Source organism: Phallusia mammillata, chromosome 8, assembly GCF_965637545.1.
Source record: "Phallusia mammillata chromosome 8, kaPhaMamm4.hap1.1, whole genome shotgun sequence".
Classification (NCBI taxonomy): domain Eukaryota; kingdom Metazoa; phylum Chordata; class Ascidiacea; order Phlebobranchia; family Ascidiidae; genus Phallusia; species Phallusia mammillata.
In genome coordinates, this window is record NC_137259.1 from 12329586 (window position 1) to 12348627 (window position 19042).

Here is a 19042-nt window from a genome sequence, read left to right on the forward strand (position 1 = left end):
TTTTGAGTCAAATGTTGCAACTATTTTTGTTCATAATGAGGCAATAATTACGTGCTTGAGCCTCTTTGGTTACTATGGCTACAAATGACCATCGGTGGCGCACGCCAGTATGTATTTATTCTGGGACATTTTTTGTGATTTTCTATGATAGTTCAAAAACTCATTCTTAAGACAAAATTGATGCTTGTTGGCATGTTTAGGTTATGTTTTTTGTCAAACTTTCTGGTTTCTTATCACTGTGTTTTAATCACAATTACTTTACACAAACCATGCAGAAAAGTTTTAATTGGTAACACATGTAAGCAAATACTTGATTCGTCACGCTGATGCTCAGATCTATCGATGGTTACCCTGAAAAGTTTTTGTTTGTCCATGCAAAATAAATACTTTTTTCTATACCTTTGATGGCGGTTCTGAAGATAAAATGCTTTCGTCAGACTGTTTGATTTGGGTTGATGGAAAAATATTTTTTTCTTTTTTTCCTTTTTCAGTCTTTGGAGGTCCACAACTAATGGCCAAAAATACGTGTACATGTACAAGCAAAAAGGTGACCCAAACACAAAACATTGCAATAAGTAAGATGAGTTAATCGCATTCTTTTAACTCTCCGAACTCTCAAAACAATTTGAAGGTCAGGTACACTATTCACGGTTTTGAATAATCTGAGCAAAAAAATCAGAGCCAGTATATTGGTGTATAACATAACTACGATGACAATAGCACTTGTCGAAACGTAGTTATGTTATACACCAATATACTGGCTCTGATTTTTTTGCTCAATTTGAAGGTCAGTTGGTGAAAGTTTGTTTCACATAACAAGTCATTTAAAACAGTGAAAGACTTTCCTTTTTAATACTGTATCTAAGAATAAACACAGGACTCATTGTACTTTGCATTAATAGTATTTTATGCTCTGTGGTATTCGGGAATGTTCATTGCGCATTTAAAATGTCGCTTCACGTATTTTTGGCGCAATACGGCGCAAACAGCTTGACACCGAAAAATAGCGTTTTTTTAGGCCTATTTTTTCTCGAAGTGAAATGGCGCACTTGTTGTTTTACGGGTCATTGGGAGAATGTCGGTTTAGTTACACTTAGGCGGTGAGACAATGATGTAATTGTATCTCGTCAAAGCAGGTTTAGTCATTCAGGCAGATGCAAAACGCAAAACTTTTTAATCAAGCACGATGATAGTTTTAATATAAGTAATTCAGGGGAATTGTTTCCGCTACTGTAGAAAAAATTCCTATTGTCGCACTGTCAAGGTTGCATCGCATAGACTTTGTACTGAAAAGAATTCCGTGTGAATGTCACTTCAATACGATTTCGCGATTCGAGGTAGCAGTCTGTCGCCAGTTTTAACTTTTGTGGTCAAGTACTCTGCTTTGCTTCCTTTTTCGGCAACCGCGGTAATTGTCGGTTTGCCAACCAGCGACAAATTAGTCAAAACAATCAGCGCCAAGTGTTCAGTATTAATAGAACTAGAGATTGAATTTGTTTTTCAACTGACACGGGCCAATTTTGCCGTGGGGGAAACCAAGGTCATTCGCAAAAGGAATAAAAGAGTAATACAAAAGGAATAAAACGATCTGGTAGTTTTGTGTTACTTCTGAAAAACTGTATCGACGAATTTGGGTAATTTTCCACAGAAATTGTGAAATTCAACATAGCGTATTCAAAATTTACAACGCGTTTTTAAATGGATATTCATTGCGCTTTTGTTAACACTGTTCAAGATTCATAAGAAAGTATGTTAACTTGGCAGCAAAAAAACACAAAACAACTTGAGGACGATGGTTTTTGTGTTTGTATACTTTTCGTTCTGTTTGCTATTGTCATAAACAGTCGCATAATACTCGCCAGATAATAATATTAAATGCAATGAAATTTTCTTTGCACCAGTACCAATTCCCACTATTTTCCTGGCACTTTGGATTTCTCTACATTGAAATGCCATGGAACCCAACACGGTCAAAGTCAACAGACTGCGTTCTTCTTGTATCTGCTGCGAGGCATTCAATACAAGCGGCATTTAAACTGAATTCGCAGTACCACTTTGAGGACCACGCAGTACACCAGATTTATTATTAACGTCTTGTTTTGAGCTGATTAACGCTAGCCTGTGTGGAATTCTGAAAACTGGTGGTTGGTGTTAAACCTGAATATAGAGTATTGTGGAAGTAGTGAGGAAAGTCCCATGTTTAAAGTTTTTATACAAAGAGCGCGAAACGGTAGACCCAGTTGTAGGTGCATTTGGTTTATAAAAAGACGCTGTAAAAAGCATTTAAAACAGAAAAAGCTCGTTTGCCACCAAACTTGTGGTTTATACGTGCAGACTTCATCTGTTTCGGATTTAGCTCAAAATTCTTAAAAGTTGAGTTGATTAAAACTTACTTTGATTGACATGAATTTGTCGAATGTCACAACGTGGAAAGAGTCGGACATCGAAAGTTTCCGGTAAGTAGCACTGGCATTTTTTTTTCGGTTTATATTCATAGTAAAGTTTATGCATTATCTTTCTCAGCAACACGGATTTTTAACTTTATTTCTGAAAAAAAGTCTTGATGATAAGCTAAGTTTTGTACCATAAACGAAGTTACTTGGTTTATTTCTGAGCTACTTTAAAAATGTATGGACTTCACACGTATTGTTGCATTACCGTATTTACAACGGCCTGCTATGCCATGTGGTTTTCGTGCCACATTAACACAATGTGTTATTACAGTTGTTACGTCGCCACGCATGTAAACAAAATTAACACAATGCCTGTACAAAGTACAAACATACAAAGACATAGGCAAATTACAAATTTTAAAACTTTAAATATTTCATTTTGGGAAATGGTACTGCTTATGCAAATTTGTTCGTAGTATACCTTCGGTAACATCAAATTAAAGTGTAAAATGAAATCACACTTTTACAACTTTCCCATGTTTTAATTGATTCGACCTTCGCAATGTTGTTTAAGTGGAGTGCTTTTTCTCCTGGCATAAGAAAAGCTGCTTGTGTGTAATTAAGAGTTTTACATATTCTTTAGCCGTCGGTGGTGTCAGTGGTCTTTTGTTAAAACGTCATTCGACCCTCTTCTCACAAACTTTCGCATAATACCTCCCCGTTGTTGGTGTGTGTTATCTTTCGTCAACGTTTCACGGTCACGTCCCGCAAACAAAACAAATACCGACCCACCTCGATAAGCCAATACCCACCTGACGATAGAAGCGCGACAAATCTACTTCAAAAACTCAAAACAAGTCATCAATACTGTATTTTTGTTTTTTTCAAAACCACAATCACCGTAAACCCATAATTTTCCTTCGAAATTTCTACAATTTGAAAGCTTTGCCCAGGGCGATTTTGTTCAAAGCAGTGTTTCTTCTGGGGATCGATTGTACTCGATCGTAAGAGTTCAACAAATGTGTATTAGGAATTGCTGAAACACCCAAGTTTTAGAAAGGCAAAATGCCAGGGAACTACTTTAGAGATAAATGGCCTACAGAAACACACACCAGATTTTGGGCAAAAACGCAGTGACTTCGTTATATTTTCGGATCAACGTTTTTTATCGCAGCATATAATCAAAATTTCGAAAAATAATTACACATTAAGACAACCTTTGATGACAGTGCTCAATTTGACTTATTCAACATGTTGCGTTTAAAGGCTTCCCAGAGAAATCTTGCAAAATTGGCGGTATTTCGAAATTACGTGAAATGTGAAATTTGAACGCCCTGTGTGGTTTTCCTGTAACCTTTCGGCCTAGATGTACCAAAAAACGTCATGCAAGTTGGGTGCATATGCAACTTAAAAATGTAAAATGTGTATACTCCCACGCCAGTGAAAGTCCAATTTAATTTTGGCGTAGGTGGTAAATTGCTGCGAATTTTACTTCACTTTGCTTCTCAGGTTCCTTGGTATCGGCATTGGAATCGCGGCGGTTGTGATTGGAACGTCTGGAAATCTTCTAACAATCCTTTCCGTGCTGAGAAACCCTTACCTGAGAAAAAGCAGCTTTAATATGTTCATAGTGAACTTGAGCATAATCGACCTCCTTACAGCGTCAGTCATGTTGCCACTTAATGTCACAGGCTACTCGTTGATGCGTTGGTAAGTTATTAATAATGTTTTGCTTAGTCAATTGGGAGAGTCATGCATTTTCGGACTCATACAGTATGAGTATGAGTCATACTAAACGCAAAAAGGCGTACTTATTTTACTTACACCGTGGCATCGCAAGGGAATTGTTTTTTGTTTTTTTGCTTTCAATGTGATGGAATTGCCTTTTTAGAAGTACTGGTCAAATCTTTACGATTTCTAATGTTTTTTTGTATTTTTTTACTTTGTCAAAAACAACTTAAACCTACATTATGTTGTTTATTTCATTGTCTCCCAAGCGCTGTGTTCATAAATTTAACCTTCGTGGCCAAAGTTACTTTAGCATAATATTTACTTCGCGTTTTGTTTTGGGTTTAATATTGCAACACATCTCCCAACCAGTGACTAAAAACTCTACACAAAAGGCGAAAACATCTACGCATGATTTGACAACAAACATTAATTGGAAGGTTAACCTGAAATGACCGACGCTTTTTTTATTGTTTCCAACGTCTGAAGGGAGAATCAGCTTAAACGCAAATGTCCATGTTAGGCTGCCCAATCTACTCTTGTTGGTCAATGATACGCTGTAATCCTAAACAAAACAACACTACAAGTTCATGACGTGCCACTTTCAGCCTGTTATGTACTTGTAGTTTATTTTGTTATTAACATCAAATTTTTGACTTTTCGCGGTTAATTGAGTGGATCAGACTGTTTCCATCTGGAGATAAAATCAAAATCGTGCACGCAGGGGCTTATCTACAAAGTCTAATCTGTTTTAAGGTCAAAGATTAATATCTCCCAATTCCGGTGGATTGTTACTCTTGCAGTAAAGTTTCAGTGTCGGACTTTAATTCTTTATCGGTCTCCGATACCTCAATTGTGCAACTGGCTGATTCAGTATTGCGCCTTCAACAGGCCTTCAAATCTATGGTTTGTTAATACAAATGTGAATTTGATACTTCAATGTAGCGTTGTACATGACACTTTCAGAAAGTGTGCATAACGTTTTCTTGTTTTAAACCACCACAAGATCGTTTTGAGTTAGACCCAAGAGAATACTGCAAACCTCTATCATGTTTCTGATTGAACATACTAGCTGTTGTCCGTAAAGATTGGATACAGCATTAATGCTTTGTTTTTGTCTACTTGTCGCTCCGAAACGTATATTCACAAGAAGCATTCAAGATAGTTTATAACATTGGTTTAAGTTTAATTGTTTCTAAAAATCGGTTCCCGATTGACACGATAACCTTGGCAGGCATATGTTTTTCCGGTACTTTTTTATGAATGAATCAGATCGAATTGAAACGTTCTCAAGTGCCGTCACGAAGTGATTGCGCCTCATCTATTACTGTTACAAGACAAAACTTACCTTTGAAAAACAAACTTCCGTTACGCAGCAATAGGAGAAATTACACTTTACGCCTTGGAGTAAAATTCATTTTATTGGTGAAACATTATTTTGTTTGCGGTCAAAAATAAACACTCGTAGAAAACGCGATTTTAATACGTTTTTGTATACCAACACAATACAAGTTCTGATTGGTAATTTTTGCATAGTTGTTGAACTTGTTACTATACTTAAAGCAAATTTTGAGTTCTGCAGCATGGTCACAGTTAGCCCAAAGCAAACCCACCCATGTTGAGATTCATCATTCACAAAACTAGATTGACGCAGTAAAGGCCAATGTGCAATCAATAAAATGGCGTCAAGACAGCTCCATACACACATCCAAGAAACCCCGCGACCTCAAGATATCTATGCTTTAGATATGAAATGCTGATTAGATACCATAGATAACGAGCCGAAATATGGGTAAATCGTGGTGTTACCTGTGCATTGATATGACTTCAAGTCAGTTGCAGCCAATTTTAACCACTGAATCCCACCAAATTTTCTTCACTTGACATGGTTTATATTGGTTTACAATTTACTTGACTTTTTGGGGGTTAATTGATAGATATGGATCACAAATCGTTAACTGTTAAACAACCCGCTTCACATAAGCAATATGGTATGAGTACAAAATGTCATTACTATCAGTTCGCTTGGGTAAAGAGACCTAAGGTGTGCATTGGTTTCCCGATCTATTGAACTTCAAACAACTGGTATCCGAAGGCCCACGGTTTATATCTTGCAGCTTCAGCAGTCGTTGGAATGTTGTTGTATGTACAGCTTAACATAACGACTACCTTTCGGTGTGCCTCGACGTTCAGCTGTCAGCAAATCTAAACGGCCTTCGAAGTTAGGATTTGCGCCTTTTTCAGGGTTTGGCTCTTAAAGCCCAGGTAGACAAGGAATGGTTGTTAAAGTATTGTCGCTTTTCTTTGAATGAGTCATAATCAAAAAATCTTTAAAATTCAGCAAGTTCAACAAAACAAATCTTGAAATATAACAGTGAAATTATGAGACCGCGCCTGGTTTTTGATCACGTAAAAGTGTGTGGTTTTCTCCATTATATCATTTTTGTGGTATCATTAAAAGTTGCCAAAAGACAAGCGACCGCAATTCATAACGTGGCGTTGCATGGAAGTTTTTGTGTTTGCGCGCGACTTGCTTTAAAACGAGGAATTTGCCACAAACCACGTCCTTTTGGAGCCTGTGTCAACGATATATATTGTATAGCAACAACAATGTAATTTGTTTTTTTAAAGGGTTTGAAAAATACCTTTCGACCGACGCCTGCCCGTGTGTTACATGTTCTGTATATTGTCGTCTGTTCATCAACATTTATGTTCGAATGCGACATAGGGCTACTACTGCTTATGGAGTACTTTTACAAAGGCTGTACCATATAGTTAACGTTTTCTCTCTACCTAAGCGGTTTTATAACACCAGCTTCCAACAGTTATAATGTTTATTCAGCTTGCGCAATTTGAGCCCTTTGGCGTGGCTTTTGGGCTACGTTTTCTTGATTGACCATTTGGTAAATTTGTTGCCACTTGACTTGCAGGCCATTTAGCGAGCAGGCATGCATCCTTCAAGCATTTTTCTACTTCTCGTGTGGCTATACGTCGGTGGTCTGTCTCATCTCAATCACCCTAAACCGTTTTTTAGGGATCGTATTCCCAGACAGGTATGCATGCAAGTAATCTAAATCCCTACAATAAAGTAGTTTTGCCAAACAGATAATCCGTCCTCCTGGTCTCGAACTATAAGTTTGACAATGCAATTCTTTTATGCATATTTTGGATTTGGTATTATTTAGGCAAGTCAAACTCAGCAATATTTCACATCTAGATATTTACATGAACGTCTAATGGACCACCAAGTAATGTTTGCCCTTTAAACCACATTTTATTGCATTTGCCTTATCACACAGACAAATCGAACATGATGAATTAACAGCATACGCGCTAAACAGTGTATACCTGTCCGACGTAAATGAACAATGTTCGACTACGACCGGTGGTGGTTCTTAACCGTTGGTTATGTACATGGATAGGGAAATTGTATTAGTCAATGCTATCTAAATTGTAGTTTCTAGTTTTACTCGAACACATAAGGTCATAAATCTGATTATTTGGCTTCAAAGTTAAGTTTTTTTTTCAAATCGAATGAAAAAACATTGTTGTTAATTTAAAATAATACCATGAAAATAACAGAGAGGGGAATTCAACAAGGACCAAAGACTTTGGGGAAGACCATTGTGGTAGTAATAGTTTAAACATAAGTTAGCCAAGGTATTAACAAGAGGTTAACATTTAACATTCGTTTTGTCAGATACACGTTGTTCTTTACTGACAACATGGTTCGTGTGTGGATATTTTTATGCTGGTTGATTGCACCAGCTTTTCTACTTCCATTTCTCGTCGTTTCTCTTCTAAATTCTTATCGTGGCGATACTCTCATCACTGGGTGGCGCAGTGACCAATTTCTATGCACTTTTGTCTCAATGCCACCAACCTGGAGACAATATATGCAGGTATTTTACTTTGTATAACATTTGGCATGCAAATTAGTTGATACAAAAATGTGTAAACCAATCACAGTTATCAAACAGCATGAAAAAACAGAAGTTTAACCCGAAATGCTGAAAGGGGGGTTTAAGGTAATGGTTTTAAAGTTACATGTAAAGCAACGAATGGAAACGGGTGTTGTTATTTATTTAGTGCCGTCTAATCTAATTCTTGGAACCAAATGCGAATTTCGCAGTTTCAATCAGACATTTGGCAATCGGATTATTTTCTTGTACTTTGCTATAGGTCGTACGCTTTCTGTTTCAATTCTTTCCAATCATTCTGATGTCAGCCAGTTACGCTGTTATGATTTATTTTGTCCACAAGAGCAACCGACGCATGGACGCAAACTCGCCACCCGACTACATACTATACCAGGTAGTGTAAAGTTCATTTCGCTGAACTATCAATATATAACGTGATAATTTCATTGGTTGGTGAAGATTTGCGCATTAAACGCTCGCTAGAGACATGCATCGACAACAGTAAACAAATAAACTTGAGCTGTAATGGAATCCAGATTTTAGATTCTGCGGATGCATAAGTTGGTTGTGCACAAATATTTACAGGTCTTTGCTTAAACGTCAAACAATGCAGCTGTAACATTGATCCTACTAATTGTACCCTCCACTCTTTTGTGATTCCTAATATCCCAACATTATGGAACTATTTCAATGCTTGGGAGCTGTTTCAAACTTACGAGCTGTTGTCATTTCAGAGTTACTTAAAAAACTGATGATAAATAATTGCAAAATAATCGAACTATAATGCGCCCTGCAGTGCCTGTCGTAAACTTTGGATAAATGTGGTGCTGAGAGAAGCGATAAGTCCACGGTGTTTGGCGGTTAGCTTCTTACCTTGTCTACACAATATACAACCTGTCTTGCCGATACAAGGACTTAGTCAGGCTAAAATTTGTTGTCCATTCTCTCCTTCACTATTTCGAGAATGATCTGTTAAGTGCAGATTAAGTGCAAAGCAGCGTTTAGTATAGTGGTTCTTAACCTTTTTATAATCGTTACCCATGTGAACAACTTATAAAAGTCATTTACCCCTTTTCAATAAAAGTAAAATTACCAACTATGATATCACAAAACTCAAAATTATCATCAAATTACTCCCCGAAAAAATTAAATTAAAAAATCGAATACCGACAGGTTAAGAACCACCGTGTGTAGTGCTAATGCACAAACGTTGAACTTAAAATTTATTTCTTAACACAGCAACGCATGCGAAAGAAATTAAGCAGTGCCACTGTGATTCACTATGGAGATTGTCGAACAGACTGCGATTGTTCGGTGATTATGAAGGACACAGTATCAATTAACAGCGTTCCAAGCGACAAGCCAAGGTAATAAGACGTTCCATTTAATATTTGACTTCTATTGTCCATCTGCAAGCAGTCAGGGCAAAATAATTTGAATAATCACGTTTCGGTTGCCAGGAAGTTATAATCAACATAACTTATGGTCGCTGGGGTGCAATTATTTTTGTGGACACTGTTTTTACACATTGCGTGGGTTGTTGAGAGAAACTGGCAACTGTTTTGCGGTTGTTTAGCTATAAGGGTCAATATGGCGAAATCTCATTGACTTGGGTAATTTTGTTGTGTCGGCGTTTTGAGGTTTTGAAATTAAATTTTCTGAACATGATATTAAGACGTATATAATGTTGTGGTTTCCTGTCGTTAAAGCTGCAAGGCAACCATTTTGTTCAAATTTTCGACAGACGCGCAGTTTGAAACAATTTTATATGATTCACAACGCAACATTATACTAATCTAGCGACAACATATTGTAGACCTATTCGTTCCCATATTAAGTAACACTATTTATTTACTAGCTGGGCTATTAATAATTTACCATGCGTTGGAAATAATGAAATATGGTGTTTTCTCTTTGTCATTTAGTAATAACGCAATTGACATTACGTTATTATTACAGGTTGGTTCGCAGTCAAAGCGTTTTGAGTCGGATATCTCAAGCGGTATTTAAATCTGAAATCAGCCGAGAAGTCGACGACAACATTAGCCTTGTAAGTCAAAGTTAGTTATTGTTTGATTTCTCTACAGCAGGGGTTCCCAACCTTTTTTCGATCTCGTACCACTTCGACGCTTTGTACTGCCACGCGTACCACTTCTTGCAGAACAACTTATTTAATCGAATCATATTTTATTAATAATAATAATATTGGCCTACTAAAATAACACTAAAGCAAATTTAATGATATTTTTGCTTTTGTTTACTGTCCACCAATTGGCTGAGCAATCATTTGCCGTAATCAACGCCCACTGTCCCACAGCGTTGTACAGCTTTTCAAAGCAACTGTGCTTCTTGTTGGCAATTGACATGACCTGTAGTTTGTAGATCGTAATGATACGAAACAACAGAAATAGTTACGTAACAACAAGAGGAGACTTGGGGAATTTTTTTTTGTAAACAAAACCAGATAAACAAAATAGAAAGTTGTGAATCCAAATTTTTGTGAAAAAAAAACGAAAGCTACTCGCGTACCACTTAAAAAACCTTCGCGTACCACTAGTGGTACGCGTACCACCGGTTGGGAACCCCTGCTCTACAGTCTACGAGTATGTGAAATGCTAAAACGGATTTCGTGGTGATGACAAGCAACCGTTTGAACATAAAAGAACAGCATATGATTTTGCTTGTTTGGGCTGTCATGTTAGACAAAAACGATCCTCTGATTGTCATAAGCCCACCACACTTAACCTTTACAACACACTTTCTGCTTTTTATGCTTCCATGGAACAGGAAGAGATAAGCCATTGCGCGTCAAACCACACCTCGCTGTTTTCATGTTGATCTCACCGACTGTTGTTGTTGTTTTTCAATTTTACGGTTTAGGCCGTTCAAGTTTAGCATCCCACGAGTCTTTTGCAGAAATTGACGTGGAATGCGTAAAACAACCGCTGCCCGCCAGACTAAACATCTCGGGATTGTTAGCTCGCTGCAGAGTCGTGTGGGTAGAGGTAGAAACAAAGCATGTAGGCAAAACCCACAAACAGTCGTTGTCACATTCCAAAAAGCCGTTTTTTCGCAATAATGCTCGATAATATTAGCAACACCGCATGAAAACTTTTTCCAACTTCCTTTGACTAAGATTTCCTTCGATATATATTCAAACTTTTTTCGTGATACGTCTTGTGTCACTTCTTACCAGTGAAACAAAACAACACTAGTCTATCCGTACAGTGAAAAATCGAGAACAAAACCTAAGATAGCGTGGTGGAATCCTGCTGGGCAATGTTCTTGCTCGACTTCAATTTTTGTTTATTTACGCTTGTGCTTTCAGGGCGACTGAGGAGATGGCTAAAAAAGTGATTAATTAAACAAACACTAACTATTTTAATTTCATCTCATAGGGATCAAAACTACCTGATCACGTGCAGCGTCGTCATGACAACGAGAATCATCTTGTTTACGTCAGCATTATAATTTGCTTACTGTTTACGTTATTATTTCTTCCAAGCGTAATCATCAATCTAATTCCAGGAAGGTATGTTTTCTGTTGTTAGTTATTTGTTTCTATTTTACTGCTTGTAACGTTAACATTTCCATTTTTTGCAGTCATACGTTTGACCCACGAATTCATATGATGGCATCAAATATAACATGGCTAAATTGTTGCATGAATCCTTTTGTTTACGTGTTCGGTCACAAAGGAATGAGAAAGGAATACAAAAAACTTATCAAGCTGGCATTTGACAAAGTCAAAAAGAGTCTACCAGCGAAATAAATACCTTCGACCCTTCAAAACTTGCATGAATTTGTTTCTTACGCTTTTGTTCCTTTGTTGTTGTCGGTTCCGTATGATATGCTTTTATTGTTCTGAATCACAGATTATATATGTTTGCAATTAAACCAAAGTGTTGTGTTCAAAATAAAGTACATCTTTAACAAAAGATTGAAAGAGCTGAAAGCTAGTCTGTCAATAAGTTTACTCCTGAGTTCTGTTTGTTTAAATTTTAGATTAGATATTGTAGTTATTATCAACGTTTAGGTAAAAGCTTTAACAAATGAAGGCATAAATATATGTGATTGAGGAAATACCCTTCTATTGGATTCAAAGATAAGGACAGTTATGGGATTCACATTTTTGTCAGCCTGTTCTTGACAAAAGTCATATTTTAAAAAGTGATCTACTTTAATTTGATCTCAAAAATCGGTGTATCCGATAAGATGCGAAAATCCATTGACAGTAACCAGAGATGCTAACAGCTAACCGGTTTACTGATCTCATAAAATTTCGTGAGACGGTTCTATAGAACCGGTGCGAACGGGCCGAATCCCAATACTGGATGAGGATATTGCACAATGACCTGTTATGAATCCAGCTTTCCCATACGAGGGAAGAAAGAAAAAGGATAGATTATTAGGTTACTTTTAAACGACATGGACGCATTCAGTTTACTCAACGTGTTTGCCCAAAAGTTTGTACCAATACAATGTTCTAACCATATTATGTCGTTATTTAATGCTAACATGTTAAAAAACCTAGAGCGTTGCCCATATTAATCGGGAACGCTAAAACGACAGAAAAAGAAAGCAATCAGGATAAAAATCTTCCTATGAACATCCCCGCGTGTTTGAAACTGATTAAAATCAAAACTGCTAGGTGGCGCATGTACTGATCAGTCAATGCTAAAGTTACTTGAGAAAAAGAAAGAAATATGTTGCACAGCAGATAGCTGTGTACTTTAGATGCCCTCATCCGCGGGGAAAAGTGTCATGCTTTGAAAACAAAGATATGGCAGCATGAGCAGGTCGAGTCTTTTTATCTACATAAGTATTTTTTACCGATTGTGTTGACCTTTTTGAACCATCATTTAACGTTTTCTCATTTTCTGGCATATTGAATGAGTTGAAAGTACACATGCGATACGATTAGATTACTATATGCAATAGTACATTGATTTGTTGAAAACATCACAATCAGTTAAAATATTATAAGTTTTGAAGTTTAACGACATAACTGCATGTCGTTTAAACATTTTTACGAATTTTCATTTCCACTTTTTTAAGTGAGTAGTTTGGTCGATGTCCATTCCAAATGATACCAGTCCAGTCTTCTAACTGATGTGTTTGGTATAAACCGTTTAGATTGGATGCGTAGCAGTATGTACCATGCCCGTGCCACCACGCGCCTTTTAAACTAACTGCGCATACTTGGTCTAGGTTATCATTATCCCGATCTAATGTCGAGAATGGCTTTCCGTTGTGATATCCAAGACTATCACCTGAAAACAAAAACAAATGTTTTGAATCTTTGTTTTATTAATAAGTCTTGAAATGCAACTGTTTTACGAAATTGTATAAAATTGTAAAAAAAAACATTTTCTAATTTTGCGTGCAAGTATAAGCCAACAATGCACTGGTCTAACCTGCAGTGCCAACATAATTTTGAGCGGTTAAAAGATAGTTTGTTTCTTCACCAGCAATGCTAAATTGTCTGTCGAAAGAGGTAAAATAGTAATATCTTAAAAAAACTTTATAGTAACAATATTTCATATAATTACCTGTACTTCGCATAAACGCTTACGTCATCGAAGTCTGTCATGTCGATGCGCAGCTCGAAATTCCCAGACACAGTTAGCTGGTGAAGTGTCTCAAGACCTTAAAGAAATGAAATGAATTTTTTTTTATTTGTACATGTAATGTTACACGAATAATGATTTGCATTTCGTCGCTTTTACACGCATACCTATCCAATAGTTCTTTTCTACATCTCCAAAGCCATTTTTGTATTCATCCCAAGTTCTTTGAAAGTTTGTTGAACCATCGACACGTCTTTGTATCACCTAGAAGTTGAAACATCAACAGATAACCTTGCAACGAATTAAATATTTTGTTGTGAAACACAAAGTTTTTTGTTTTACCATCCATTTTCCTTCGTCAGTCGACTGATCACAGTAAACTCTCAATGGTCTTCCGGTGTCAATAGGAAACGGGTACAGTGTGTAAACACCGCTGTTGTTGGATCTCTGCTGAACATCTTGACAACTTTTCGGAAATTGCCCTGCAAATTAACATGAAAAAATCTCTCTTATATATTAAATAAATTTACAATGTAATAATCTTTGAGGCCTACATTTGTTGCGTAGTTCAGTTGCCTCCAACTTTTGTAAACGTGCATTAAACTCATCCAAGTCGGGCTGAACATTTGCGTTGCTGCCGGCATCACCCTTTGGGCCCACTGGGCCCACTGGGCCCACTGGGCCCACTGGGCCCACTGGGCCACGTTTGCCAGGACGACAGTTACATGATGGTCCACGACCTTCTTCAACTGGTACCATACAAGTTAACTGTGCCTTGCGAAACTGCTGTCCAGTGCACAAAACGAAACATGCAACAAGTATAATAGCAAAAATTACTTTCCACATATTGCACTGTCAAGAATTACATATATAACATCAGACGGACAGTTGGTAACTAGTAAATTTTGAAAACTAGTAGGATATTGCTGCAGAATAGGCTTTTTAAAGTTAGCCATATCCTTAGCCCTTTTTCGAAGTGTCTTTGAGTATTTTAACTCCACTACATTAAAAAACAAAAATAAAAGCGCTTTAAGCTGAGCAAGTTATAACAGCCTAAATCAGGCTGCCTGATGAAGCCAAACTTTCAGATGCCACAAGTAGGTCGTGCCCCAAACTTGAGCAATGTACACAACAATCACATGTGGTAAACACAGGAAATTATACTACGTCACAAAATTTCACACTACTTGGCAGTGAATCGATTCTAACTTAGCTCAAAATGTTCGTGACAGACACTTTATGCCTACTGTTTCGATTGGATTTGGAATACAGACTAAAATGTGAAAAACACATAAAAACTAAAAGTTGCATTTGGACATTTCAAAAAATTAATGACATAATTCTTTGTTGCACAATTTTTAAAACAAAAGATCATAATTTAAACTATGAATTGATTTTATAAAAGACTATGAGTAGGCCTAAACCATTTTGACTTCAAATCAAAATGAAATAAATTGACACAAAAATTATTTGGTTTCGTCGTCACGTATTTCGCGAATTTTTAAATTTAATGTGTAATTATTTATAATAGCGGGCTATATGTGCTCGCCTCAAAACTTGGTTTGCAACTTTGCCTTTAATATTTCTATGCTAAAATCTGGTTTCCATTTTTTTCTTTCCCGCATGTATTTTGGAAACGAGATCAAGGCCGTCTTTTCTCTCACGGTTAGGCGTGTAACGTTGGTAAGTATTTTAACTGACTGTTTTTGTTATTTTTTAAGCGTTTATGACTTTATCCGAGCGAAAATGGTAATGTACTAGCATCGTATTACAGGCAACATGCCGCACGCGAGGAGTTTGGTGCATAGTAAGACATATGTTACACCTCGACGTCCATTCGAGAAGGCTCGTTTAGATCAGGAGTTGAAACTGATCGGAGAATACGGTCTTCGTAATAAACGAGAGGTATGTTTCCATTTTGAGTGACTCAATACCGGAACAGTTGCAGTCAACATCTTTTCTATGTTTTACAACAAGAGTTTTTTCTGCATATTTAAGCAACACAAGAAAACCCACTACTAAGCATAAATAACAATGATTTTGCATGTCAGCTAGAATAAATCTGGTAGCTCTTTTCATGACTGTTGATCAAATTCCAAAATCTATCAATCTAATGATCTGTGATTGTCTGCTATTACCAGAAAGGCTTTGTTTTCATTTGTTAAACTTCAAGCAAACATGTTTTTTTCAACTGCCATAAAAGTTAAGAATATAATAAACAGTTTATGTTAAACATTGTTTGTGCTAATGAATTTGGAAGAAATTAGTAACAGATTTCTAACAAAAACATTTTCTGGTCACACAAATTTTAGAAAAAAGGAAGGAAAGAATGACTTAAACATGATATCCCCATTGTTTTGCAGGTATGGAGGGTTAAATATACTCTGGCCAAAATCCGTAAAGCTGCTCGTGACTTACTTACACTTGATGAAAAAGATACAAGGCGACTTTTTGAAGGTATTTTTTTTCTAATGGTCTTTTCATCTGCACTTAGTCCTGCTACTTTGCTGCCATAGATGGCTTTATAGAAGTGTACAGTTAACCCTTGAGTTTTGAGTTCAGGTACAGGATTGCATATTTATTACTGTCACTCTGAAAAAAAACTTTTAGATCAGGCCTGCACAACTCAAAATGGTACAAGGGTTGCAACACTATGTGCCAATGATATGATGTAATAAAATATAAAAAAAATACAACCCACCATCCTAATTTAGTTACCATTGAAGGAGGGTACTGCATATCTTCTTGTGCTTTCTTATTGTTGACATAGAGTTTTTAAATTTTAGTGAAAAGTGCTTGCTCCCCAACTTGCAATGCCTATCAGTTACTGTCCAAAAAAGTATTACAAATCCTAGGAGCAGGGTAATGTTGTCAAAGTGGAGGTCTGTATGTTATGTTGTTCGCAATTGCCCCACATGAAAGATATAAAGAGGAGGTCAACGGTTTTGGTTTAGCTGTGTTACCTGTTTAAAAAAATGAATTATTAGTATTATTGTTTGTAATATTAGGTTTATAATTTTGTTTGTTTATACAAATAGGGCAAAATGAAATCAACCTTCCTAAGTAGTTATCGTGGAAAGAGTGCACCACAATATCCTACAGTTGTTTTCTTGTTTGAGGTTAAGTGTTTTCCAACTTTTAATGAAAAATGCATGCTCCCAAACTAGCAATGCCTGCCAGTTACACATTCTGGTCAATTCATACACTCACCTTTTGTGCAGAAACAATACAACAGAGCTTGGTGTTTTTGCTAATAATTACAGCAATAATTGTAAAAAGCGAGATCGTGCAATACGCATTTGTTCAGACTTCTATGTAAAAAAACAAATATATTCAAATTCTCTTGCAGGATGCATTTAAAGCTATGTGATGTTGTACGTTTCTGCTTTAAATGATATTAAGTGTAGGTAAAGCCAAGTGTTGTAGTCATACAAATGATTATGTGCATTTTCCTGAGACCACAGTACAGGGTTATTAAGAGGTACCACCTGCTTGGCTTCAGCATTTTTTCGCAGGAGGTTTTTACAGGTCAACACCATGTGTTGCAGAATGTGGTTTAGAAAGATTCGTTGCCAATGTGCCCACTTAGAAAAAAAATATTTGTAGTAATGTAAAATTTACAAAAGTTATTTAGAAATTAGACAATAACACATTTTAAACTCAAAAACAAGCTTCTATGGATGTTTAGTTAACAACTTAATTTGCATCTAGGTAATGCTTTGTTGAGGCGACTGGTGCGTATTGGAGTACTGGACGAGGGCAAAATGAAACTTGATTATGTCCTGGGTTTGAAAGTAGAAGATTTCTTGGAACGCCGACTTCAGACACAAGTGTTTAAACTGGGTTTGGCCAAATCCATTCATCATGCCAGGATTCTAATTCGCCAAAGGCACATCAGGTAATATTCCAAACAAACATTTGGGTTGGAGATGGTTTTATTCTAAACAACACAATTAGTTTCAATGCTTGCAATGCATAGATTAAGCGGTTTATAACACATGTGGTAAACCAATATTTAACCAGCTGTGTGTATTTCAGAAATACAAAAAAAACTCAAAACATTTTGTTATGTGATTTACAGACTTTTTATTAGGTGATTTTCTGGTATTTATTTTTGTGGTGTCAATATGTCCAATTCAAAAATTGTTTTAGGGTCCGCAAGCAAGTGGTCAACATTCCCTCCTTTATTGTGAGACTTGACTCCCAAAAACACATTGACTTCTCACTTCGGTCACCATATGGTGGTGGAAGACCAGGTATAAGATTTTTTGGCCAGTTTAGCATGGAAATTACCAGCTTCTGATGTTGTTTGAGTAATAACCAAGCTAAGTGTCATCATGCACCAGAGTTTGTTTCAGTAATGGCAAGTCAAGTAACTAAAAGAATGGAAAGGTTAGAATTAAAACAGGACTTTTAACATAGAATTAGGTGAATGTTATCATTAGTAAATAGACCATTTATCAAACTAGTTCTTAAATTGAATAATATTCAGAAAGAAATATTATAGTGTTAACTTCTTGCTTACAGGACGTGTAAAGCGCCGTAACCAAAAGAAGACATCAGGTGGTGGTGGTGGTGATGAGGATGAAGATGAGGATTAAACTCTTGTTTTGTGTTTGGCATGAAATAAAGCAATCTGCAGCCAGATTTGTACTTGCTTTTATGTAGATTTTAAGCAGTTTTAGCTAAATTTCTAATTATCATTAAGGTGTGAGTATTGGAAATTACTTACAGATTGTCCCAACCACTGGTCTACTGTCCATCAATAGTATATGCTTACTTTTCTGTTGTCAGCTACACATTTCAGACCGGTGGTTCTCAACCTTTCATAGATAGTGCCCCCCTTTCAAGTAAACCTCAGAAACCTGTTGCCCCCTGCTCATCAAAAAATCACTAAACATGTAAAGTTTAGGATCTGTCAGGATAGGTATTACTTATTTAGTATCAGAATAGTTCAGTTCGATTAGTAGTTTGGTAATAAACAAGTTGCTTGAAGTAAGTTAAGGTACTTAATGGCATCAATCTTGACACAAAGATCTAGTGGTAAATAGTTGACTAAATCAAGTATTTAATTCGCATCAACTTGTGATGCATTCAAAAGATATTTGCAACACCATTATTTCTGTGCATCACTAAAGAAATGAGGTTGCGCCACAATAAAAAAAAGGATTTCTTTTGGCTGATGTTTCCAGTGAGTACACCTGTGGTCTCTATAGAGTCATCGATCCCGGTTTTTAAGTAGGGTAGGTTGCACTTCTGACGTGTGTCTATAAGCTGTGCATCTTGTAAACTGCAGTGCGACTCCAATCATTTTTTGAAACAAGATTTTTGTGCAGTGCACAACTTTTTTGTTTGACACAACTATGCTTCTAGTTCAGTGGTTCTCAACCTCTCATGCACCATGACCCCCTAAAAGTAACTTCCGTGTCTT

At 36.6% G+C, this 19042-nt stretch overlaps 3 protein-coding genes across 3 annotated transcripts; 2 read left to right on the forward strand and 1 right to left on the reverse strand.

Moving 5' to 3' along the window:
• The first annotated feature begins 2106 nt into the window (after window positions 1–2106).
• On the forward strand, window positions 2107–11928 carry LOC145204535 (G-protein coupled receptor 84-like). The gene is made up of 9 exons (XM_080077124.1): window positions 2107–2456; window positions 3903–4103; window positions 7052–7174; window positions 7822–8023; window positions 8304–8435; window positions 9281–9408; window positions 10001–10091; window positions 11440–11573; window positions 11645–11928. Exons 1-9 carry the CDS (start codon window positions 2404–2406, stop codon window positions 11811–11813), a joined length of 1233 nt encoding a protein of 410 aa, XP_079933250.1. The 5' UTR covers window positions 2107–2403; the 3' UTR covers window positions 11814–11928.
• A 791-nt stretch (window positions 11929–12719) lies between these two features.
• Window positions 12720–14460, reverse strand: LOC145204861 (microfibril-associated glycoprotein 4-like). Its single transcript, XM_080077468.1, has 6 exons — window positions 14166–14460; window positions 13954–14093; window positions 13779–13875; window positions 13594–13690; window positions 13459–13526; window positions 12720–13314 (listed from the first exon to the last, which is right to left on the reverse strand). Exons 1-6 carry the CDS (start codon window positions 14455–14457, stop codon window positions 13061–13063), a joined length of 948 nt encoding a protein of 315 aa, XP_079933594.1. The 5' UTR covers window positions 14458–14460; the 3' UTR covers window positions 12720–13060.
• A 752-nt stretch (window positions 14461–15212) lies between these two features.
• On the forward strand, window positions 15213–18258 carry LOC145204260 (small ribosomal subunit protein uS4). The gene is made up of 6 exons (XM_080076745.1): window positions 15213–15294; window positions 15386–15516; window positions 15975–16068; window positions 17323–17509; window positions 17764–17867; window positions 18139–18258. The coding sequence occupies exons 2-6, from the start codon at window positions 15391–15393 to the stop codon at window positions 18210–18212; spliced, it is 585 nt and encodes a 194-aa protein (XP_079932871.1). The 5' UTR covers window positions 15213–15294; window positions 15386–15390; the 3' UTR covers window positions 18213–18258.
• The last annotated feature ends 784 nt before the right edge of the window (window positions 18259–19042 follow it).